The 27,612-nt window shown below is 38.9% G+C and overlaps 1 protein-coding gene across 1 annotated transcript; it reads left to right on the forward strand.

Moving 5' to 3' along the window:
• Window positions 1-27,164, forward strand: LOC113063093 (forkhead box protein O3-like). The gene is made up of 5 exons (XM_026233260.1): window positions 1-195; window positions 452-581; window positions 1,426-2,134; window positions 22,830-24,262; window positions 24,715-27,164. The coding sequence occupies exons 3-4, from the start codon at window positions 1,595-1,597 to the stop codon at window positions 24,246-24,248; spliced, it is 1,959 nt and encodes a 652-aa protein (XP_026089045.1). The 5' UTR covers window positions 1-195; window positions 452-581; window positions 1,426-1,594; the 3' UTR covers window positions 24,249-24,262; window positions 24,715-27,164.
• Window positions 27,165-27,612: the final 448 nt, after the last annotated feature.

Consider the following 27,612-nt stretch of genomic DNA (forward strand, 5'->3'; position numbering starts at 1 on the left):
CGCTAGAGGCTGCGTTCCTCTTCTCGCCCTTCTGCAGTCACTCGGTCCTAAATTGAGCTGGCTTGAGTGCTGACAGACGATTAGAGTAGATAGTCCTCCTGTGCCTTTAGATAGTTAGGTGCAGAGAGAGAAGGGGCTTTCTGGATGGGATTTTTTTTTTTTTTCCAGTGTACAGTTCGTGACAAAGATGCACAGGTGCGCGCTCAAATAAGGCATAGTTATTAAGCGATAGTTGCGTCTCTAGCGTTACCTTTAATTGTTAAAGAGTCATCGGAATTCTAAGAGACATTGGGTCAAACTGGCAAACAGCACAAAACGATCAGAACGGTGTATGAGCACGCGTAGTTCTGTCCTCGCTATTGTAGGGGTCTTGATCTGACATAACGGAGTTTTGATTGTAGCCCGCTGAATGTTCCTTGGTTCTGACAATTCAATTCTTTTGTAACTACAGCGACTTGCTGCTTGTGATGATTGTGTGCAGTGACGTTGTGGCGCTTTGTCCGTGGCTACTGGCGAAGTGCGCTTGAGTCAGTGCACCAAGTGAGTGGAGTGCGACACAGAGAAGAGAAACGGGTGTTGAGGTATTGCATTTTGCATTCTATTATTATAATGTATACTCATGCATGAGCTCATATTAATGTAGGCTAATGGATTTATTTACATTGGGTACAATAGTTGTGCTGTCACGAAATTTTGGCGGACAGTTGCGATTTACGTGCGCAGTGTGAGCAAATACATCGTAAGAAGTAATTAATTAATGTCTTTGAAATATCACCGTTTTGCTAATTCGGCTTTGAAAACGATGGATATATCAGTTCATTTTAAACATTACAGATGTTTAAAATGTTTCGTTTGTTGGTCCACACTGTATGCACGCTGTTCCTCTGAATCCAACCAGCTATACTATTATTAATACTGAATGATACTTAATACTGTTATGGAATGGCAATTATATATTTAAGCCCTAAATTCTTCACCTTCACAATAACAGTGATTTTATTTCTCATTCGTGCGGTCATTTCAACTGGAATACAAATAATCCGAGTGTGTCATTATGAAAGTGTAGCGAGCAATATGTGCCATCAATGAAAGCGGGGCACTTTTCGTACAGTACACACGCTAATCTTTGTTTATACCTTCACGTGAGTGTTGCGCGTACCAACGCATACGCGTGCGCGCGCAAACCGCATTTCCAGAAGCCTTTAATTTTCACTGATTTCACACCTCGAAAACGATAGTTTTGATTAAACCTTTAATGTTTTTTTTTTTTATTGTAGCTTAAAATTTGGATGGCAAAATATTACATTTAAAGTGCATATTCTTTGTCTGGCTTTCTATGATGTAATGTGTATGTGTGTGTACATATACATATATAATGCACAGTTGTTCATAATTTGCAATTTTTTTTGTCTTTCTGAAACACAGGGAGGGGTATCAATTACCATTAAGATTTGCACTAGTCGCTCAAGAAGCATTTAAACACCATTTAGATATTTAGGTGCATTCATGGAATGCGACTGTGACCGCTTCCCACTGCCTGTTTATCATTGATCAAGACAGTACAGAGGAGCGTCAGAGAAGGCTGGTAGAGGCAATGGCAGAGATGAGCCTGGAGCCACTGTCCTCTCTGGAGGTAGCCATCGATCCAGATTTTGAGCCACAGAAACGGCCGAGATCATGCACTTGGCCTCTGCCAGAGTCCAGCTCGGCAAAGCCTGCTTCCCACGACACAGATATAATCCCAGAGGAAGATGATGATGAGGATGACAATGCTATGGCAATCAGTGCCAACAGTGTGGATGAAAGAGAGGACAATGGGAGCCCAAGCTTGACTGAGGAATTGCATCCCACTAGCGGTCAGGAGAACACAGGCTCCCCACTTTCTTCTCAGCCCACTTCTGCAACCACGGCGAGTCCAGGGACAAGCGGTCAGAGCAGCCAACAGCAAACTCCCCGGAAGTCATCTTCAAGGAGGAACGCATGGGGCAACCTGTCCTACGCAGACCTTATCACAAAAGCCATAGAGAGCACCCCAGACAAGAGACTGACACTGTCCCAGATCTACGACTGGATGGTCAGAAGCGTCCCATACTTTAAAGACAAAGGTGACAGCAACAGTTCCGCTGGTTGGAAGGTAAGCGCTCCACTACCCAACTGTGTCCCGAAGGCCACCACACATACTACACATTTTTAGATGTCTCTTCTAATGATCAGTTTCATCATATATGAAGGGATATTCTGTCATCATTTATTCACCCTCATGTCATTCCAAGCCTGTATGACTTTCTTTCCTCTTTGGAACAAAAAATAAGATATTTTGCAGAATGTTGGTAACCAAACAGATTTGGGTCCCATGGACTCCCATAGCATTTATTTTTGTCCATATTATGGAAGCCAATGGGACCCCAAACTATTTGGTTGACTACATTCATCAGAATTTTTTTTTCCATGTTTTACAGAAGAAAGAAAGTCATACAGGTTTGGAATGACATGAGGGGAAGTAATTTTTGGGCAAACTTTCACTTTAAGCAGACATCCAACATGTGTTCTGTTGGAGGGCCCCTTCAGGAACAAGGCTGAGGTCCACTGTGCTAGATAATGCGTGTCATAAGGTGGGCAAGTGTCTGTTTTGTTCCGTGCAGCATTTTCATTCTGTATCACAACAAGAAACACATGTTCTGGCATGTTTTGCCACGCTTACTCACGCACAGAGAACTGGAAAGGTTTCGAGGGTTCACGTGCGCATGACTCAGCGGTGCAGCAAACTCAGTGACATCTCCTATAAACAAACTATTTGGATGCCAGCATAAAAATAAACAGCAAATTAGCCATGATCAGTATGGAACATTTTTGACAAAACTATTTGCTCAAGTTAGTTTAAACGGACTTTGTCTTGTGATAATTCTTAAAAGCCTTAAATACTATATCATCAGACCCAAGCCTATGTATCTAAATGTCTTTATGTTCATATCTATGCAGCATGGCTTACATAAAACTTGGCACGAGAAATGTACCTGCTCTAGCTGCCCAGACTGTTTATGTAGGTGTTGAATGGCATTAGGAATTGCATAACAACTCAAAATGGCACAAGCTTCTTCTTAGCAGTCACCAGGCAGGACTGCTTTCAAAGGGAATGTCATGGCCATGGGCAAAGCCAGCACAAGACATATGGGCCTTTCACTTACAGAGCCAGGGCAGGTTGGGGGAGGGGGTAAATGGTGGGGTTGTGGGTGTAAGGTCAAGGACTGAGTTTGCGGTATGAGGCCCCACTTGCCTGTCCCATTGGCCATAAATAGCCATGAATTATAATAGTAAAAGGAGAGTTAATGCCAGGTCTGTGGCAACGGCAAACTATGTGGAATCCAGCTCAGCGTGGAACTGTTTGCACACCGACTCATCTAACATTCAGGAGAGTGCATGAGCATGATCATGTTTCTCAAACTGCTATGCAAAACATTACCTGTCAGTCAAACATGTTTTATGATCAAATACTATAACTTCAATTCTAGCATGAGTTTACACAAATAAACACACCTCCCCCTGGTCTCTATCAGAACCAGTAGTGCCTGCTGCCATTTCTGATATGTGGATAAATGTCTAAACATGTCCCACTGATCTTTGCTCATGCGTTACCTTGAGCTCTAAATATGACACACATTCCAGCAAACGTCTTACAACTCGGAGCAGATCTGTGTGTACGGAGTGTAGGTGCTGGTATTAACATAACCTCAGAATATCTCAACATTTCGATAAAAAACTACTTCACTTAAACCCTGTATTGATGGATAGATGCTTTATACTTGAAAAAAGATTCTTGAAGGATGAAAACATTTAGTATTGAGACCCACCACAACCCTCTCAATATTTGCATTTTACAGTAAAATGTTTGTAAAACCTGCAAGAGAGGCCAGTTTCCTTGTTAATTAAGAATAGAAAAGGAGTTAAATTAAGAAAAAAAAGTAGGTCTAAGATGTCTTATCCAGACAACGACCAAGTACAGGTGCAAAAATGATAAGCTGCATCACTATGGCACCGGGTCACTGGTCCTCTCTGCTGAGGGTTTGGATGAAATGTGATCTCATAAAGACATTCCTTTGTTTCTGTTGAACAAACTGGTGTGACTCTGCAGGAGAGAGAGAGAGAGAGAGAGAGAGAGAGAGAGAGAGAGACTGTTATAGCACATTACAGCACCCTTCTCCTACTCTCTGGACTAAATGTTACTGGAAAAGACTGTGTCTTTATTTAATGATCTGGCTATACGGTCGGACTAAATGTGATTGTGAAGAATTAAATGTTTTTGAAAAGGTTTCTTATGCAGGTGTACAAGTGATGAGATTTTATTGATTTATCGTTTTCTTTCACAATGAACTCCAGCAGATACAGATCATTCCTCTTGTGCCAAATGAGGTACTTTACTCTTAAAATTCAGCCTTTAAATTATTCAGTGCTTCAAGCATTCATTTGGGTAATTTTATAAAGTTTTAAGAGATATCTCTTGAGGGTCTCTCTCACACACACATGCCGTTTGCCTGCTCACTGCTTTTAATCTGCTTTTAATCTTGTGTCCCCCACACACACTCGTCTCTATCCTCTTTGCTATGTTATTACCTTGCGTAACCCTGCTGTTTATCTCACATCTGAAATATAATCAGATTATGTAACTTAAAAAGAACAAGCTACTACTATATTGCGTTGCACCATAATTGTTCCTGGAACACTTAATATGCTGAGCTGCCAAACTAGGCCCAATAGAAATCCTTCAGTCACAGTGATGAAAGCGTTCCAGTCACCCTCCAGAGGGCCTGTATTCTGCGAATTTCACTCTGCAAAGTTCCAGGATGTAGGTGCGCTACTTAAGATTTTCCCTGTAATCTGTTTATTGTCAAGAGGGAGGGGTAAACAAATACAACATATGTTTATTATGCACATAATAAATTTATATACATGTACATAATATCTGTAGCGACTGATCTTTTCTTCCATATTGTGATGTACATCAGAGAGTAATGTATTATCAAAAATGAAAAATTGTAGAATGGGAAGTTTTATACATGTGCTTTTATCCATCTGTTGTTGATTGGATTTTGTGGTGTGGATAGAGGCAGGTGAATGCAAGCTTGTCAGAACGGGTTTGAGTGGATCAAATAATTGGAGAAGTCCTGCATATGTTGCTAAACAATAAATAAATAAATGAAACATCTCACAATGAGATCTAATATTAATTGAGAAAAATAGGTGCTGTAGGGCAAATTTCCATTTCATGCTAACTTTAAAGACTTTAAAAGTGCTGAGAAAATGTGTGGGAGGTGTGAGCAGATATTGCAGTGGCTATGACTGTTAATTCATGTACATGTGTGGCATGTCTTAATGTTGATGTTTTGTGCTTTTATACATGCCTGGTCATGTTAAGATGCATGAGAGGTCTTGAAGTGAGGGTCACTGGGGTCACATGTGTTCTGCTATCGTTACAGTAAAGCATCCACCTTATGTTGCAACACGGAAGTAAGCTATTTTCTATCAATTTAATTGAACAAAGGCGTGTAATAAAACTTTTTGTTTTACAAACCAGTGTGTTTCTAATTATGATAATTCAAATGATAAATTATCATTAAAATAATATAAAAAATACAAGTTTGCAATATCAAGCAGTATAAGGCTGTTTTTGACAAAGTCAGCAGTAATGAAAAGAGATGTGGCTTTGTAGAGAGTGATTATTGCAGTGAACAGAAGGAAATGACAGTTTTAGGGAAATACATACTCAGCGACAATCTCAGTCATCAGCCCTTTGAGAGATAACACAGAAACACTGTCAGACAGGATTGGCGGTTATTAGCTTGGTTGTGGTGACGCAGAGGGTCTGATTTGGCGTGGGTATTCGCATGTCGACAATTGATTAGACAAAAGATTGGATTGATTAACCCAGATTATGGTAGATTGAGTCGATTGTGGAGCAGGTGTCTAAATATGGGTCTGTGATGATGTAAGGCTTTCTATTCTCCTTGACTAAGCAAATTTATTTTCTGTGACATAACACCAGAGGCCACATGGACATTTGGTAGTCAAATTTATGTTGGCTTGTGTATCTGACAAGTAGATGCCTGACACTTAGTCAAAAGTCTAGGAAACTTTACAGAGCTACAGGTTTGATCAGATGCCAAGTTGAACGATTTCATTTATCTTCACATTTTATCCTGTAGCTGCAAAAATCACAGGGTAGCATCCACTGTGAAATCTCATTTGTCCCAAACTATACTGCATAGTATATTAAACCTCAAATGATTTTTGATTGACTGTGATTGTGTCACGCTTTGCTGCATTTTTACTTAAAAAGTTATTTTGAAAACTGAGTGCAAAAAAAGCTTGATTTTTAAAAACACATTTAGAGAAATATCTCCCTTGATTGCTTGTCTGTACTATGACATTCTGAGCAGACTGGAGTAATGGCTCCTGAAAATCCAGCATTACCATACAATCACAGAAATAAATGACATTTTAAAATATCTTAAAATAGAAAACAGCTGTTTTTTAATTGGGGTTGGAGCTAAACTGTGCAGGAATGTTTCTCAATCTGAAGTTCTCTTAAAGTCAAAGTCTTTTCCATGAACTGATGTCATAAGAGTACAGTTTGTGACACTGTGCCAGACCAGCACCTCTTATCAATACAGTGTGTTCTAAGTAACAGGCCAATCAGACGTTCTGCAGGTGGTGAGGTCATCGGCACATGGCTGTTATCTGGTTTAAGAGTCCATTGCCTTGCACACTATCAGCAGAGGCTTATCTCTTTTCACTGCACCTTCAGTGTTTACACACCTGTCTTTAACCTGCCCCGGGGTCAGCTCTTGGGATATGGATGTCAGTGGAGGCCAGTGGATCAAGCTGAATGGGGCCGAAGCGCTGACTTAGCAGTAAAGCCTTGCAACGGTTCCAGCTGCTGGACACATCAGCAGTTTGTTATCAGCCAGCTCAGTCAGAGTGAGGAAGCAGTATATCAGGAACATTTTGGGTTAAAGTAATGCGGCACATGCCTTTTGGCACAAATTTGAAGGCAGCTGCTCTAATCTCTAACACTCCCTGCATTTTTTTAGTTAGATTTGCTAAGTTTTGTTCCATTTACCTTTGTTTGGCCTCCTCCCCCATCCCTCTCTCTATACTATTTGTGCTGCGGTGTTTATGGGGGCATGAAATCGCTCTACAGCTCCTGGGTATCTCATGTACGTATTAGTCAGAATGCCATCACTGACACGTTGCTCTCACTGTTTGTCTGTATTTGTCTGTCTCTCATTTGTTCTTCTTTTGCATTGCACATGCTTAGAAAAGATCATTCTCTGTCTTTGCATATGCGCCAGTCAATCCCTCTCCATAAAAAAAAAAACATTGTAAGATTTAACCTAGTTAGTCTACAGCAGGTCCAACACACTATAAATGTTATTGACTTGAGGGTAAATAAATGATTACAAAATTTTCATATTTGGTTGAACCTTTTCTTTCTAAGCACAGCAGCAACAAAGTGGTTAAATTTGTTGATCGGGTGATAAATGGTCAAACAAAATAATGTTGTTCTTGGCACAAAAATGCACAGTACTAATAAACTTAATGTAAAGTAATGTATGATTTGATTAAAGAAGTTGCTACACTATCTTTCAAAAGTTTGACAGCAAGATTTTTTAAAACAAATGCTTCAATTATTAATAATTCAGTAATTGATCAAACACAGTCAAGGTAAAGACAAATAAATGCTGTTTTCGAGAACTTGCTATTCATAAAAAAATTGCTGAAAAAAATCTAGCATTTTTTCCACAAAAATATTAAGCAGGACAGCTGTTTTCAACTTTGATGACAAGACAATAAGAAGAAAGTTGTCTTGATTACCAAATCAGCATATTGCAACACTGAAAATACATTTTTGGCATATTAAATTCCATTTTAAAATATATTAAACTAGGCAACTATTATTTTAAATTGTAACAATATTTCACGGTTTTGCTATTTTCACTATATTTTTGATCAAATATATGCAGCCTTGGTGAGCTTAAGAGACTTCTTTCCAAAAACTGTACAGTAATAGTTTGCTTGAATGGCATTGAGGGTCACAGGGTTTAATGAGCAAACATGCTCCTCATTGATTGCACTCGCAAACAGTCATGCTCTCTGAATCCTGCAAACCAAGCATGCAGGGTTCACAGAGCAGTATATCCATATACCCTTTACGACACCCCCTTTGTTTTTAAGGAGTAGTTAAGAGGCCCTGAGTCTGTTTCTCAATGTTTCTCTCATTCCCGCAGGGAGTGTTGATGCTTTGACATGCACACAAGCAAATGGACACAGACATACACACACATCCCTTTTCTGGGAACAGTATGTGTTTCCTTGCTCTTATGCTTTAAAGATATGTTTTTCTTTTATGGGTGGATGAAAGCATGTGCGCATGAGTGACCATATGTAGTAATGTGTGAGTGTGTGTGTGTGTGTATTTATTTACACAATTTTTATTATTATCAATGAAAGGTTTACCACTAAACTTTCTGTTTCTGTTTTTTATTTCTCTCTGTGTAGAGGCCCAATAAGGGGTTACATGGGGTACCAGAAAAAGGGGCCCCTCGCCTTCTCTCTTTTCCTTCTCTTTTTTTTTTTAAATCTAAGTTTGCCTCCTTCTCTTTCTCTCAGATTACTGTGAAGGGGTGGGTGGGGGTGCGAGGTTGCACTCTCCTGTGTTGTGTATAGACCTTGAGGGAAACATACAGTATCAACATTGTTTGAATACAAACAGCTCATTATACAACACTGTATGAAGAGATCTTAGCCGGCTGAAACACTGGCATTGTAGAGGATATACAGTTGCTCATATACGTGGTTTCTGTTTGCTTCTCACTGAATGTTGTGTGTTTATTTACCACTGATTGTGGTATTGGATGCAGTAAAACTGGTCGCTGTGGTGTTGTAGTGTAAAAAGCAGTGGGTTTTGTATAGGTTTGGTATTTGTAAAGTGAAGTACAATATCTTACAATCTTGGAAAAAACAACACTGAAATGATTTTTAATTCATGTGAAGTCGTACACTACCCACATTGTGCACTTTTTCCAATAAAGCTACATCAGAAGAAAGAGAAAGCAAACAGAGAAGTAGAGACAGACGGATAGATAGAGATTGGTCCAGTGGGAAAGGATTGCTGATGATCTAGCTGGGAATGACATCAGCTGTCGACTGAAAGGGCTTTTAGACCGATTGATTTGCACATATGCGAGTGAGAATATGACGCTGATGTGTGTTAGCGTTTGCAATATGAGTGCCACACATGATAGTGTGTGCATTATTGGTCTGAGTGGTTGATCTAAAGTCGTTGCCTTTCCCCACAGATTTTCTTCCCTCGCAGTGCTGCTTGGGTAAATATGGGTTAGTGTGCCTTTCCTGTCTCTCCTCTCCGCACTTCTTCCCCCCTGTTTGTTTTACTTTTCCTTTTCTTCCACCCAGCTATTTGCTCCCTTCTATTTTTTCCCCTCTTCCTGCAGCTGTGCAGTGGGATCCAATGATTTTCCAGGAGAACACAAAAGGCTTGGAACAACCAGGATTTCTGACATGCAGTGTTATGCTGAGTTGTAGTGTTCGTCTGAATACGCTTTCAACCTCTGGTTAATACATTATAGTTATTTTGACTTGTTGTTTTTATAGGCATATTGTATACAGTATGCGTAGTAAAGACAATTTCTCAGTGGTGTGATGTGCAGTGTGTGGATTAGTCTCTAAACTTGAGGCTTAATCAGGTGGCTGGTCATATGAGCTGACTTAGTGTGCAATGTGTGTATGTACACATACAGTGTGTGCGTACAGGGAGCGAGTGGAGATTAAACTAAGGATCATAGTGTAATCTGCTGTGTGGTTACATCAGCTTCACTATCACACCATGCATCACACCAGATTGCTTAATGCAGAGAGGAATTACACCACGAAAAAGGAAAAAAGGTGGAGACAGTCAGGGGAAGAGTAAAGCTTGGTCAAAACAGCCAAGATAAATATAAGGATGAAGAAAGAGCTTTGATTTTCTACCAGTTGCTGACCAGCATGAGTCTTTTATGCGTATCCTTTAAGAATACATAACCAAAATTTTATATTTTATAATTGGTTTTATATAATATGTTTATTTTTTAAATATACTTTAGACTTTTACATTATTACAAAATACTTCAATTTTCAAATAAGCTCTGTTATTTTAAACTTTATATTAATCAAAGAATCCTGAACAGAATATAATACATGGCTTCCACAAAAATTTGTTTTCAACTTTTACAATAATACGTTTTATTAACACATTAGAATGATTTCTGAAGGGTCATGTGACACTGAACACTGGAGTATTGATTCTGAAATGTCATTACAGGAATAAATTACAAATTTTACAGTAATAATATCTCACAATAGTGTCATTCACTTCAGTTCATAATCTTGCACACAAGATATTTATTCATTTATTTGCTTTTTAATCTAATCATCTGATTGATCAACATTATTATTTACATTTATAAAATATACTTAAAAAATAATAAAAATATATATTTTTCAATAATATAAATGTAAATATTTAAAATATTTTTTTTTATTTTCATGTACCTTTTCAAGTAGCCCTTTGGGTGGGAATCATTGCTCTTTTATATGACCTCCTGATGACCCTGTTTTAGTGTTTTGTTGAATGTTTGCGGCTGCATGTAAGTTTATCCAGGAGTTCATGTTTCTTTGTGTGTGTGTTAAGGTAGAGTGTATATTTGATTGGCCAACACTACCCTCTTCATGGTCCACTGAGGTTTCTTCTTAGGCAAATTTGACATCAGTCAGGTGCCCCGTCATTACCACATATAATTTCCATTCTTGGTGAGCAGATTGATTTTTTTTTTTGCTTTAACTCTTTTGCTTTGTTATTGGCTGACTTGCACTCCTCCCCATCTGCGATTGGCTGGAGAAGTTCAGTGGGGCACTCAATCAGCACAGTGGAAGTAGATGTAGGCCAGTGTGTGGCTGTGCTGCAGTGTGTGTGCATGTGTGTACTGTGCAGTCGCGTACTCTGGCAGTCCTCCAGCTCTCTTTTTCAGCGTTAGAGAAAAGGGCGGAGAGGGAGGGAGTGAAGGAGAGGACAGAGGGAGGAGTAGACCGTGAGTCCTCTTCTATGCAGTATGCGCATTAACGACACTAAACGCATTAGTGTTTAGTCTCAGATTGGTGACAAACATTTGGAACAAGTTTTCTGAATGTAACGCCAAACTGATTTGCATTCCGTGGCCACAGATACTCTTTTAATCCTGTAAAATGAATATTGTTTCAATAGAAGACGTCAACAATTGCTGATTACTATGACACAACCTCTGAACCAACTAAAAATACACAAGGATGCAAGCATCAATGTCTCATTTAGTGGTTCCTGCTCTTATTTTAATTAGATGTACCACTGGCTACCTAAACAGACCTTGGAAAGCTGTGGTGTTTTTGAAGGAAGTGGATTTACAGTGAAAATGAGAGCGATGCCCGGGAATGAGGGGAGAAGCAGGTTTTGAGTGTTGTCCAAAACTAAACTTCTGAATTTGTCTTTAACAACTGTGCCCTGAAAGTGCCCCATGCACTTCTAAAGCACTTCCCTCTGGCACGTCCAGGAATTTAGTTTGAGTCTCTTAGGCGTGCTACAAAAAGCACAGAAAGTCTGTTGAGCTGCTAAGCTTACCCACAGTGAATAACTATCCCATCTAAAAAGCTCTCACTGCACACACACACACACACACACACACACACATGTGCTAGGCAACCTGGCACAGGCGAAAACATCAACTCTCTCGTATCTCCAGACGCTGGATGTCTAGACAGAGAGATGGTGAGAGGGTCTGACAAAGAGACTCATGAGTGTCTCTGTCTGCGCATTTTACAGTGAACCAGCTCGCACACACTTAACATGCGCACATACCCAAATACAAAATTACTAAAAGCCTGGTGGGCACAATCCAAACTTCACTGAATTATGAATCACTGTTGTTGGGCAGACTGAATGCACAAGTCCTTACCCAGATTTCATACAGCCCACATATAAAGCTCAGCAGTCTGTCTAGACACACGCTTTTAGCTGAAATATATGATTACTTTTTACACACTATATACAGACTACCTTGCCTTACTGAATACAGAATCTAGCTGTCTTTTGTCTGTCTGCCTGTCCTAGACATCCATCCATCCATCTAGTTTTTATTTGTTTTAAACAGCAGTCAGAACCTTCTAACCTTTGTGTCAGAAAATCCAGTGTTTACACGGGAGTTTCGTTGACACCTTGAAACACAAGTAGAGAGTTAAAAAAAAGCATCAGCTGACAGCCACACCTTAAAAGCACACACTCATTATTCAGTTATTTTGGACTCTGTAAGCAGATGGGTGAAGAGTTAAACATCCTGCACACCTCTGTAGGGTTTTCAGCTCGTGATCTGACTGCTACTTCTGTATTTCTGCAAATAAAAATAGAGCATAACCTTACTTCCATTTCTGATGACTATTTAAATCAGCAAATGATTGCCTAAGTCACTGAGTGGGTGAATGCATTTGCTATTTTTAAAGACATATGCATGAGCAGGCTTGTAACAACTGTGCACTGCTTCGATTATGTCATTTTGGTCAGAGGTCAGTTTAAAGCCATTCAGGACATTTAATAAATATAGGTATTTTTATTTTTCAGGGAGGATAGTTGAGTAAAAGTGTGTGTGCGTGTGTGTGTGTGGGTGTGGGTGTACATGTACAGTATATGTCAGAAGGAGAGCTGCTATTCAGGTTTTTCAAGTTGTATTAGAGCTTCAGTCCTCAACTGAAGAACAGCACTTCTTGCTCCTCCTACCCCCCTTTCTCTACGTTTTTGGAGGGATTACTGCGTAGACCTCTTTCAAAAGTGGTTTCATGGTGAGATTGAGCCTTTTGGATTGGCACCCTGCTTGTGTATCAGTGTTCTGTAGTGGACCAGTGCTATGTGCTCACTCACGTATGTCTTGATTATATGGGGTTCCAAAGCTTTTTTTTCTAATTCCAGAGAGAGGCCCAGTTCAACTATGAGTGTGCGTGTTTCATGATTCTGGAGGGAGTCCAATTTGCCGGAGAGTGTGTGTGTGAATGCGTTGGAGCCGTGCCAGAAAGTTCAGCACAGTAGATGAGTTGTTACTGGAAGGCTTTTTGTTCTGGGTTCCACTAGAGAAAAGCCCTTTACAAGAGTCAGCCAGTCAAAATGGCAGAAGGGAGAAAGGAGAGGAAAAGGAGAGGAGGAGGGGAAAAATACCAAATGGCCTACTTGTGAGACTGATCTATTATTGAGGACTTAACTAACAGCCTTTAAGATTCTGCTGAGATACCACTGCCATGGAGATATGCGTTCCAGTCCGTAATAAGCTATATTTACCTTAAGCAGTCTTCTAAGTGGCTTGACTTGGAATCTCAGGGGTTAATCAAGCCCCTAGACATCATAATTCAGACCTATGTTTTAACACAACACATGCATATCACAGTCAACAGATCATACAATATATGTATGGGTAAGATAAAAAAAAATACAAAATGTTATTTAGATCAGACTGTTCCCTAGGTGATATTTAGTATGACATAAATGGCCAGATACTTTTTAAGGCCAATGCACATACTGTATATGAGGTCTGGAATAGGAAATAGTTGGAGAAAAGCTCTTGATGATTGTGGAAGTGAGGTCTAAGAGCAAGACCAGACCTGCGACATAGTAATGAAGTCAAGGGCAAAGGTCTGTAGGATGTTCTCCTGATGTCACTCAACAGCTAAGTGGTTATGACTCCTAGGTCAAACCCTATTCTTATTACCCACACCTGTAAAACTGTGTTTATTTACACATTTACAGTAGACAACCTGCTGCCAAGAAGTTCTAGAACACCTGAGCTATCAATATGCATTCCCATTTAGGGAAAAAGATAATCAAATATATGTATTCTGTCAGAATACTTGACTGCTTTAACATGGCTGTCAGAGTAGAAATGGTCTTTGCAGGCAGCTTGTGAAGCTACAGCATCTACCAGACAGGGTTAAGTGGAGCACGGTAACCAGGCAAACCTTGACCCCTTGAATACAGTGCAAGGGATTGTCATATATCTCTGTGAAAAGAAAGTGTGAGAGCGAAAGAGAAAGTGTGGAGGGGGAGGGGGAAAATCAATAGACAGACAGCTCAGAGCACATGTCCATGTGGTGTGTTTCAGTATGTGTCATCATGATGGGGAAGGCTGCAGCATTAGTGAGCATGTGGTTAAGCCTGGTGTGCTTCAGAAAACCAGAACAAAGAGACATGAGGAAAGAAAGGGAGGTGGGCGAATAAGTGACAGAACCAAGCCTCCTAAGCCAGATACACAGAGAAGGGACACAGACACACAGCCACCGACCGAGCACAAGAAAACATGCGCTTGTTTGTTTGTTTTTGTTTATCGAGTTGTTGTTGGGGTTTTTGTCCAAACTCAACTAGTGTGTGATTGGCTTGAGGAAAAAAAAAAAGAAGCTTTTCTTTCAGCCTTTTCTGGTTACAGCATATACTAGATGAGAAAGCAAATGAGTAAAGGAAAAAAACAGAGGCGGAGAGGTGGATGTTATGCGTATTCTTGCACGTCGCAATATTTCTATGTTTAGAGCTGTAATCTCCTATTTATCCAAACACACGTACGCAGCCAAAGTGACCCCATCCTTAATCATCTAATCAGTCTGGTTTATTTTGAAGGAAGACATTAGCAGGCACCGCTCTTGGCTCTTTTTAATATTATGGAGGTTAAATGTATAATCAGCAATTTTTGGTTTATGTCAAGGTGGTCTAGATAGCAGTCACCAATATAGTGGTGTGGATTCAGCATTATGCAGACATAAATGTTTTAGTTAATGATGCATTGTAAAAATGATTTATTTATAGCAAGCAATGATTCATTTATCCTGAAAGCAAAAGTGCCCAATAAAATAGGGTTTCTGAGATAAAAAGCCAGTCATGTGATATTAACATGGTGGCCCCCCTGTGGCAACCTATAGAATAAAACAGATTTTATTAGGATTAATTAAATGGTTACATGATTTTTTTTACTATATTTTTAAGTAATTTTTCTTTTTTTGTAAATCTTTTTGAAAATAAATTAAAATTTAATTTTCATTTACTCAGCGTTATGTTGTTCCAAACCTGTATGACTTTCTATCTTCGGTGGAGCACAAAAGAAAATATTTTGTGTGTAAATTTGATTTTGGTCCATAGATTTTTCAATAACCAATACCTTTCATTGTACTCTATAGAAAAAAATGGTTAAATTAATTTTTAGGTGCACTTTCACTTTAATGACGAAAAACAACTTACTATACCAATCAAGATGAACTTTTCAGGCTGCAGAGTGTACACAGAGAACATGAACTTGTCACCTTATCCGAAGCCACATCAATCAATGATATCGTCCTTCTCCATTTCCCTCTACTGTATCTCCATCAAACAAATGCATGCATAACTAGAACAGTGTGCTGTAAAAGTGCAAGCACAGCAAAATACCGAACTGGTATAAGAGCCAGAGGAGTGGATTCCTACATTATTTATATATTTAGTAAACCTCCCATGAGATTATCAGCTGCTGGCTGTGTGCATCTGTGATATAACTTGGAAGTAGGTCACCTGATCACAGAATAAGTGTTTGTTTGTTTTTAAGTCCGAGCATTAGTATCCAGATTTGTGCGTGATACAATGTGCGTGCTCATGCATGTGCAAACAGCAAGTGTATATCTGTTTGTGTGTTACACATCAGCAGAAACAGGAAATCATGCGGCCCAAAAGTCAAGGCAGCAGGAACTAGGGGAGGGGGTGAGAATTGCTGGTACAGCAGAAAACCCTGTGACACACTCTCTGCTGTAATGCCTCTTTCTTTGTCTCTTTTTTAGGTCCGTTGAGACCCTCGTGAATTAGACGTCCATGTGGTGCAGGCATTACTGTAAATGATCGTCATACAGTGATATTCACTAGTGTTGTATGAAGAGGTGTGATAAAGACATGCTGCTTTGTTGTTATCTAGTGTTTGCAGGAACGTGTGTGTGGGGTGCTGGCTTTCCATACTCTGCTGAGCTCAGCAAAGTAAAATGCAAGTTTTTACACAAATATTTCCACACAGGCACAGATGCACACGCAGTAGTTTAGCTACTGGTTAGTAGATAAAGGCTGGGGGTCAATTTTAATAGTACCTCTGATGATGTTTTTTGGGTTAAAAGTTGAGCTCAGGGCAACCATGTTTCCTCAAAAAGCACCAAAACTGCATCTGAAATCGCTGAAATTCCGGCAACTCTGTAGTGAGTTCTGAGTGAACAATTTCATTTTCTAAACAGTTGATAATAATAATAATAAATGTATTTGTTATATATTATTTGCTCAAAAATTACTTTCTCAAAGCACTTTACAACACAAGCAAGCACAACACTGAAAATGAAAACACAAAATACAAAGCAACAAACTGGAATAACACTTAATAATTAAAATTAATCAAGTAAAGGCAATCCTGAAGTAAAAAGTTTTAAAAGTTATATACATTATTTATATAAATAATGCGCTAAGATGTAGTCATTTATTTTTTATAAATATAGAATTGTAATTATTTTAGTCATTTAATTTAATTTTCAATTTATTAAATTGCTAAAGTAAACATTATTTTTTTACTCAAGATTAAATCAAGAATAAATAAAATATGACAAATAAAATAATGAAATAAAAACAAAAGATCAAATCTGATTGGATGTGTCACATTTAATTTAAACAGCCAATAATCATATTATGACTGCACAGAATTCTATAATTATGTGCAGGTTGCGATGCTGCGTAACAACACCCCTTTAATAAGGGCTTTGTCATCTTGACTTGTTTAGGACTCATCATGCTCTGTTTTTGCACTGCCCCATGTTTTTTAGTCTCAGTCATGTTTAAATAATGTAAAACAGGCGTGCCCAATGATTAGTGAATTAGTGAGTTATTTTGGACACGGCATTAATAAGCTTTGATTGCTAATTACCCGGTCTTAAACAACAATCCACTTCAACACCAAATCATGAAATTCATGTAGTCATACAATGAAACTGTAAACCCAAATGAAACACAGGCTTGCCCCTTAAGCAAGCTGCATCTTTGTGATCATAGCTAGAAAAGCCGCAATGTATACACATTCCCAAACACACAAACACCCACAAAAATAAAGCAGAATAGGGGCTTTTTTAAATCCAGCCTAGATGTGCATAAGAGCGACAAACATTCGCATAGAGATGGAGCCAAACACTGATAAAGACGTTTTTCAGTAACTCCAGAGAGCCACAGCAATGTGACGACAACAGCCACTATGAACAAATTCATTATGAGTATATTATTAGAATAAAAAGAACACCTGTCCTATTATGGGTCTTTGTTAAATTACTCTACATTTCCCGTATTCATCAGTGAATCATCACATCAGTGTCACGCAATACTGTGCATGTGACAACTTTACAGAGGCAAACCTTTAAAACCAATTATTCACTGAAATCTCACAAGCTCTGTCTGCCATTATAATGGGGTAAATATCGCAGCTGTAGTCTTCCAAAAAACATGTTGCTTGTTCAATACATGCTGCTTGCATTTTGCTAGACAAACAGGTCCCTGGCACGATAAAGTGAGAACCAAATACAGCAATGATTGAGAACAGATTTGTTGGAGCCATAAGAGCTAGTTTTATTGCTTTACTGAGAGAGAAAAAAAAAACACCCTCTGTTATAACATTTGGAAAAATAAATCTAGCTTAAACTAGCAGACCTGTCTGCTGAAGACTTATGAATAAATAAGTCCCTGCTCTGTCAATTTGGCCAGGTTAACCTAGGACATCAAGGGACATAGTGTTCCAAATTGGAGCTAAAAATATCATGTGTGGCTGATATCTGTTCAGTGTTGTTTATCTGTTGAGTCGGTCGTGGGTCTTTCATATTCCAAGAGAGATGCCAAAGAGGGTGTGGAGCAAGAGTTTGGAGAAGTGAGTTGAGCAGCAGAGCGAAGTTCACAATAGACATGCATTGAAAGGACCGTCACACATGCATTTGTGTATTTTATGCATGTATGAGGAGTTTATTATGATGATGAACTTCAAATCCAAGGCCAGGTACATATTTCTAATGGATTTGATAGTCAACTTAAATTTTTTTCTCACTCTTTTACATTTCTAGACTTTGTGTAGTCTATCACCCGAAGCAGCTGAGCTTAAGATGTGGTCCAGACAATTCTATCAGTCATTCATAACCACATGACAAGAAGGGCGGGTGTGACATTACTTAGACGTCTCAATATGTTAATGGCTGTGACGTGCTAATCATAGTGGTTGTCAAGTTCTTGAATCAGAGTGAGCATGTCTTTTTAGGAATATTTATATGTTTGCAAGCTATAAATACTAAGCCGAAATGTGCGGAAATCGAAGTTAGGAGTGATTGTGTACATTTGTTGGACAGCACAGATGACAGTGCTACAGTGAGGTCAGCTGTACAGCTGGTGTGTGTTTGTGCGTGCCTGTATATGAATGATGTGATTGGCTAAACAGAGTGGGCTGGGAAGGCCACCACCCTCTGGATCTAAAGTCCTAGAATAAACAGGGAGGTCTTTGAACATGGCACATTATGCAATGTGCACACAACACACACATGCTTGGGTAGTCAAACATGCTTAAAATGCTTTGTACTGGTCATGTTTTGGAAACATTTGCTCCAATAATTAGTTCTGTGTAAAACTCTGGAGGGAAAGGAATACATTTTCCCTTAGATTTGCATGCAGTTATGTAATGGTTTGTAGCTGGTTAGTCATGCATGACCTGCACAATCACTTTAATTTGTGTGTTATAAACTGTTATATTGTTGCATTGGACGTATGAACCGCTGAAAGAACAGAAGAATGACAGCGGAAAACACAGAATGTACTTTCAAGAGAACTAGCCCCACTCCACATGCAGTCCACTACAGTTTTCAGTCAATTCATATACAAAGTCTCTTTCACACTCACACTTTGGAATATTATGTACACACACAAAAGGAGAGACGTCCTGTGCTGGCCGGAAAACGCACATTTTGGTTGGATGGAATGGAATGTTCTCTCCTACTCTCCAGCAGTCAAGGCAGCTGGGAATGGGATGAGGCGAGAGTGGGAGGGTGCGGGTCAGTGTGCTTGGACCCGATGTCTGTGTGTGTGTGTATAATATACATAGTATATAATATAAATTAACATTCAATGTTACAAGAGATTTTTCAAGTAAATGCGGTTTACAATTCATCAAAGAATCAATCATAAATATGGTTTATTTTCTAAAAAGACATTAACTAAATGGTGTAAAATTAACATTGGTTTCAATTTATTTCAAAATTGCTAAGGTGCCCTTTACACCTTCCCTTACAAACTCTTTTAAAATTGTTTTGTCTTTTTCTAACTGTCCTCTGCTCTGACCCATGCTAAAACCATAAACACTGGACTCTGAATGTTTTCTTTTCCTTTTGGTCACAAACATAAAAGCACACATGGACCAAATACTAAGAAAGCCAGTTCTAAGGTTTACTAAGAAATAAGATCTATTTCTGCGGATTTCTGGAAATGTAACTTCTGTGTACACACTCGCACACACACTGCCCTCCACACTGTATGTCATTGAAAGGCAACCACAGTGAAATGTTCAGCTGCCAAACCAGTATTCATACATTGGCCCTAATTTGAGCTACTGCAGTAAGTGTGTGCTTCTGCTGCGGAAATAATGCTGGGTATGTGTGTGATGAGGGGGAAAGAGGGTGGACTTTATGGAAGGACTTTATGGGTCCTCATGAAGATGTGAATTGTGTTTTGTTATGTGGCATGGTGTATGAACTCCAATAAGAGAAAGAGATTAGTTGCTCTTCGCTGGCTTTCAAGCTTTTTAAGGATCTGCTTTCACATGTATAAATTTTATATAGTATATAGAATAGTATATGTTCAGAATAATTTTTTCAATATATTATGTTGTGTAATATTGTGAACATCTGGTGAGTGTTAAGGCAAATGTTTTGCTATCATCTTGATTTAAAGGGTTTCTCCACCCCAAAATGAAAATGTTCTCATTAATCACGAACCCCCATTAGCCATGTTCCAAACCCGTAAAAACTCTGTTCATCTTCTGAACACAATTTAAGATATTTTGGATGAAAACTTGGAGGCTTGAGACTGTCCCACTCACTGCCAAATAAATAACAGTGTCAAGGTCCATAAAAGGTATGAAAAGTTGTTGTCATAATACTCCATCTGCTCCATCAGACCTGCAGTCTGGGTTATATGAAGCGACGGGAACACTTTTTGTAATCGAAAAAACTTTATTCAATAAATTTGAAAAAACTTTGTCAACGGTCTCCTCTGTGTCACTCCATATCACTGTGCTGCGAATGCTCTTCTGTGTAATCCACGCCACAAGGATGTGCTGTTTCTACGTGTATTTAGCTTTGATTTTAAATAATACAGCGCATCCTTGTGGCGCGGAGGATACTGAAGAGCATATGCAGCACGGTGATATGGAGTGACACAGAGGAGACCGTTGACAAAGGATTTATTGAATAAAGTCGTTATTTTTGACACTGTTATTTACTTGGCAGTCTATGGGACAGTCTCAAGACTCCAGGTTTTCATCTAAAATATATTAAATTGTGTTCTGAAGATGAACAGAGATTTTACGGGTTTGGAACGACATGGGGGTAAGTGATTAATGAAAAACAATTAATTTTGGGGTGGAGTAACCCTTTAAACTTAATTAGCAAAAATCATGTTAAAGTTATTTTGATTCATTTAAGTGAATCATATAGATTCAAAACTCTGATTTAATAAATCACAATGAAAAAAACATTTCACAGAAGTCTAATATGGTATTTTTAGGTATAAAATGGAGTACATAATATTAAAATATATGATGAATATTGTCAGAGGGTAAAAAAAATATATCATTTTTATTACCTTATAACATTATATTTTTATAACATTTATTGTATACAATATTTATTTATTTATATTTATTTTATGCCCAGCCCTGGTATCAATATCAAAATAGTGACAGAGCTACAGTTAGATTGTCTCAATATTTAAAATGTCCTCTTAATCAATATCATTTTCTCCAGTCTAACTCGTTTGTAAGGACTGGCAGGTTTATTTCCCTGTGGCTTTGATCTGGTTGATTTGAGTGCAAGTGCCTGCTGGTTACAGGTTTGTATAGTCACTGGCTTCCTGACATCACAAAAATTACCAGTCAGAGCGTAATAACATTCACAGAGAGCACCAGATAACTAAAACACATCTCTCAGAAGAAGAATGTGAGCGAAGCCGTGGTTGCGTGTGTGTGCATTGCGTGTTTGCTGACATTGATGGATTGTTACCACATGTTGCTGATGGACAAAAAGGTCTCTGTGCTCCAGAGAGGCTCTGAATGCAGCTGGGTGCTCAGTTAACAGCCTCCCCAACACACACGTGTGCAGAGAGATCATACACATCATACTGACTAGACATTTAGACAAAATGGCTTAAATTTAAACACAACAGGTGAAAACTGATATTGTCCCATTAGTTTCAGGCTGAAAGGATGAGCTTTACAGATTAAGGAAAGTGTGTGTATGTGTTTTCTGACTGAGAGGATAAATATAGGGTTTACAGGGTGTGTGCACTGCACTTGTGTTTCTTAAAGTTTGTACGTTTGAACTGGGGTCTTCCTGCACAAATATCTCTGAAAAGTGTTAACCACAAAGACACCGATACTCTGACAATCAAAACACACACAGAAACACTCTATAAACACTTATTAAGGTCCTCTCCTGAGAACAGGATTACGCAGTAAGGAAAAGTTTAAAGAAGCAGTTAAAATATGAGAGAGATATGCATGGAAAGAAAGGAGAACATGTACTGTGAGTTTGTTATTGGTGTCAGTGCCACAAGTTTGTTTAGAGCTGTCAAGCAAGCGGAGGAAGAAAATGAATCTGTTTTAATGACTTCATTCACAACACGCTGCTCCATTGTGGTTTTAGTCATACCCTTCCGCCTCTTTTCCCTCACACACACAAACATTATGTCATTAATCTCTAGAGAAACTTGGCACTGTAAACACCGGTATCCATGGTATTGCTGCTCATAGCTGAACACGCATCTTGTGAATCACAGGACGGTAGTTCAATTGAGAAATGTGCTCATCAATGTGAACTAAGCTCTTTATGTCAGATAGTTATAAATAGATGTTATAAATAGAAAGGCACAGTAGATTTTAGAACATGATGATAATTGAAATATTTTGCATTTATAATGTATATATACCAGTGCATCCTTCTGCATTATTGAAGGAAAAAAGAAATGAAAAGAAATGAAACCTCTCTGTTCTGCCAAGGTAACCAGCTGTAATATGTTTCCTATGCCAAGTTTCTATAGTTACACAGCACATTGTGCTTTCTCAGCCTCTGGGGATCACATTGTACGTGTAATACACAGTGGCATCTATTTTCCACTTGTTTCCTATTCATTAGTTCTGAAAAGTACCTGTTCTTCAGATATCATAAATTAGGTTGGAGCATCACATTGGTGTCTTGTATGTTACATAAATGGCAGATAGATAGATAGATAGATAGATAGATAGATAGATAGATAGATAGATAGATAGATAGTCACAGGACATCTAGATCTCGCTAAGATACATGTTATGTTCTAAAACTCCTGAAAATTAATCATTACAACATTTACTTTAACCAGTTGATTATTTCCTGAATCATGTGATGGCATGATTAATAACCACATCTTCTCTGCTCTCTGTCTGCCTTCTTTTTAGAACTCCATTCGTCATAACCTGTCCTTGCATAGCCGTTTTATCCGTGTACAGAATGAGGGGACTGGAAAGAGCTCATGGTGGATGATCAATCCTGAAGGGGGGCGGGGAGGTAAAGCGCCAAGGCGACGTGCAGTCTCTATGGACAATGGTAACAAATATACCAAGACTGCACGTGGGCGTGCAGCCAAGAAAAAGGCAGCACTGCAGGCTGCCCAAGAGGGTTCACTGGAGAACGTGTCTACTAGTGGTCTGTCCAAGTGGCCAGGAAGTCCCACTTCACGGAGCAGCGATGAATTGGAATCCTGTTGGACTGACTTCCGATCACGAACTAACTCCAACGCTAGCACCCTGAGTGGACGCCTGTCACCTATCTTGGCCAATCCAGAGCTTGATGAGGTTCCAGATGGCCCACCCCTGTCTCCAATGCTGTACTCCAGCCCCAGCAGACTTTCTCCTCCCTCAGTGTCCTCATCAAACTCCAAAACATGCCCCGCTGAACTTCCAGGGCTAGCTGACTTGACTGGCACAATGAATCTCAATGAGGCTGACAACCTAATGGTCGATCTGTTGGACAACATTGCCACACATGTGCAGGCAGTTCAAGGGTCTTCTGCATTCAGTTTTGGCTCCAAGAGCACCACATCACCCCCAAGCTCTTCTTCATCCCAAACTGTGAGCAACAACACCGGAGGATTCAGTAACACCATTTTTGGGCCTTCAGCAGTAGTCCTACGTCAGACACCCATGCAGACCATCCAGGAAAACAAGCAAACATCATTCTCAAGTGTTTCTGGTTTCGGGAACTCACTTCAGGAGCTGCTGAATTCTGATTCTCTGGTTATGCACAGTCATAGTGACGTCATGATGACACAGTCAGACCCACTCATATCACAGGCCAGCGCTGCTGTCACCTCACAAAACTCCCGTCTTCGCAATGGTCTCATGCTGCGTAATGATCCCATGATGTCATCCTTCAGCTCTGTCCTCAATGGGCGAAGCAGTCACCTGCAGAACAAGCAACAGGGTTCCAATGTCCAGGGTTCTTTGCGTTCCCTCTCCAACAACAGGGCGCAAAGTCTAGCTAACAATGCTAATAATTTAGTCTCTGCAAAACAGCACCTCCAGCCACAGCCCTCCATGTTGATGACAGAGACTTCACTTTACTCTGGGCTGAATGGAAGTAACGGGGTCGGGATCTGTCACCCCTCAGGAACAGATCGTTTTCCATCAGACTTGGACCTGGACATGTTTAACGGCAGTCTGGATTGCGATGTGGAATCCATAATTCGCTCAGAGCTAATGGACTCTGATGGACTGGATTTTAACTTTGATGCATTGGTGCAAAACGCTGTTAGTTTGAATCCTGTGGGAAACTTCACCGGGACGAAGCAATCCAATCAAAGTTGGGTGCCTGGCTGATGGCAGTCACTTAGGTAGGCCAAAATATACAGTCATACAGTAGCTGTCCTTGTCATGGAGAAACAAAAATTCTATTTGACAAACAAATTTCAGTTTGATTAGGAAACAACAATTTTAATAGGGGCCATTCAAACAGGACAAAGTTTTTGGGTTTAAAAAGGCAGGATGCAGCACTGTGGAATGGAAAAAAGGTCTAGAGACACTGTTTTTTTAACCTCTTTCAACTTGAGCACTGTGTTTTTTGGAACGCTGTGTAATGCGTGAGATGCTGCAAAGACCCAAGACACAAACACATCAGTCAAAGCTGTCTGTGTACCACATGTTTACATAAACCAATGGAAAAGCAGTGCAATGGAATGCAAAATCACATTTTGTTTGAATGGCCCCTTATACTGTACAGGATGTGTTTTGTTTTTCTTATTACATTTCTTATTACAGAGTATTGCTTTTCTTTATCTCTATCTAGGCTCAGAACTGCAGAGAATAACAACTACAAACAAATATCCCGCACAAAAAACATCCAACAGACTTGAAGTATCCTTTGCCAAGTTTGCTGTCTGCGGCAAGCACTGGATGATATGCCTGTTTACAGGTCCATCTGACTACAACATGCTGATGATGTTTACCTTCAGTTCAGCAGGCCGAGACTATAACAAAAAACTGAAACAAACAGCGAACTCGCAGATCATTATGCAACATTATGAAATGTTCAAAATTTTCCCTTTGCCTGTTGAAACATAGTTTCCTCTGTGGGGGTCTCTCTCTCTCTGTTTTCCCTAACATTTTTGCTAAATGATTGGCTATTTCTGTCATCCTCTAAGCACTAACTGTGTAGTCATTGATTTATATAGAGGTGGAGAGTTAACCTGGAAAATAACAGCTCAGGTGGAGCAATGTAGCTTGACACGGTGCACTTCAACAATTGCTTTCATTTTTAATTCACTGTTACCATACAGTAGTTAGTTCCCAATCTGATATATAGTTGCCTCATAATAATACTGAAGTAATACATTTTTGTGATTGAATGTAACCATATAAGGAGTAATTCTTTGTGTGTACTGTCTGTAACTGTACAAAACAAAAAAAACAAAAATGGTGAAGTCCATTTCGCAAGTGGAAGCGTCTTATTTAGCCAGCAAATGTTTGGACGTCTTGCATATAAATGTAGCCAAATGTAATGAATAAGTAAATATTAACTTGCATCGTGGACATTTCCATGCCATACCAGGTGCTAAATGATCAGTGTTGAGCCCTGTCCTATTATTAAGGCCGTCTGTTTCCCTGGCCATGAGGACATAGTATAATTGATTTGCATTAGCAATTAGCATCATGGCAGCATTTAATAATGGATGGGCCTTTCCTCTGGAAGTCTTCTTTACTGAGCAAAAACAATAAGCTATCTTTTATACATTTGCCAAATTACTTGAAAATGTAGGAGATGCTGGCAGCCAAAATTACAAAACACACACAGTGAAATTTGGGGACTTTCTGTCCCTGTATGCAAAATGCATCACTGTTGCTCAGGGGAGAGTGGGGTCTCCATTACAACATCAGGGCCTCAGCTTGAATTAATTGCAACCTGGCTGTACACAGTTTCATAAATGTGTTACGGACATCTGAACATGAACAACAGTCTTCTAAAGCAAGAAGATGGAGCAACAGGAGTCCATCCTGTGTTATTGTCAGTTTCTTGATGTCTTTATGGGGGGTTTGTCACTTTATGATTCTTTGTTGTTTGTTTGTTTGTGCTCAATTTAATGATTAACTATTATCACAAATCATGTACAAATCCTAATGTTCTGTGTTTCTGTCCCTTGGAGAGGGTTACCTTTCAGTGCATAAGTCCATGTATGCATGCATGTAAATGTACATATGCATCATGTGCAATGCATATATATGTATACATCCTGCTATACTTATGAAATGTAGTGTGTAAAATAGTGCAACTGTTAACTGGGGAGTTGGGACAGACATGGCTTATAGCAGGGGTGTCAAACAAAACTTTACTGTATGCATTTAACTGTTCCAGAGTTCATGTGTAGAACATGCATTTCACGAATGAATAAAGCTGCTCTAATAACCAACAATGTATTCAAACAAAAGCAGAGCAAAATGATCTATTTGACATATCCATTGATTATATGCTTGCAGATTTGGTAATTCGGGAATATTCATCAAACATCATTGACAAGACAAGACAAGTTTAGATGCAAACTAAACATGCAACACTGTAATTTAAAGTGTTTATCTATCCTACTGCAGCTAAAAAGTAAAATCTAGTACAAAATACTGATATAATAAATGAAATGCACAGTTTTAGCATAATTTTAGCCATATGTTTGATACACCTGCTACACTCCAAGATTGCACACCCTAAAGCTTTTGTCAAACTTAAACTCAGTTTTAACTAATGATATCCAGGATGCAATGAATTGGTAAACTGCCCATACAAGACATCTAATCCTTGTAAAAAAAAAACACACACACACACACACAAATTTAATAAAAAAATTCAGGGACACTATTTTTAGTGTCTCAAAAACCTGCATGTATTCTTACACCTCTTTCATTAGAAAAATAAATAAACACCTTAAAATTCTTGTTTTTCCAGATGACTGACACCAGTTTTCCCATTTACAACCAGTTGAGCATCCTCAAACAATACAGGTTTTATTTCCTAAACCCGTCATGATAATCAGCAAATACCACTATTTCAACATTTTACCACATTGTTAGTAGCCTTCCTCCCTCAACTCCTTCTGCTTATTACTTTTGCTCTATTACCTTTTATCTTATAGTCATATGGCTTCTCTACTAGATGTTTGTGAGTATTTTTCCTGTGTACTCCATTTTGAATTGTAATCTAGTTTCTATAAAGAAATGGTGCACATGTAAATAAAGCTTGTTTGAGCTATATGTCTCATCTGTTGTTTTGAGTTCATTTCAAATTCAATCCATTTAAACTCTTCTCAACCAGGTCTCAACAGGATGGCTTTCCATCAACTATTTTGTGGCTTTCATTTAACATGTATTTCCCTTTTGCTTATTTTCAGTGACCTCTTAAAACAGCTGTCAGTTTGGGTGAAAGATTATAATCTTTGAAAATGAACACATTTTGTCCCTTTTGAATTATAAGGTTCTATCTGACATTTTTGTCTGAATTCTTATTCTGTGATCTATTTACGTCATGTGATTTTTATTTTTATTTTTAAGTTGTGTACATTTTTTCAGACTTTATTTAGAAAGCAAAAAGTATAAAGTATGTGGAATGCTACATGTGGAATGCTATCTCAAAATCTCTCAGAATGCAGATAGAACCTTATTGTTCTGAGGTGACAAATGTTACATTGAACCTTGGGTACAT

This window comes from Carassius auratus, chromosome 45, assembly GCF_003368295.1.
Source record: "Carassius auratus strain Wakin chromosome 45, ASM336829v1, whole genome shotgun sequence".
Lineage (NCBI taxonomy): Eukaryota > Metazoa > Chordata > Actinopteri > Cypriniformes > Cyprinidae > Carassius > Carassius auratus.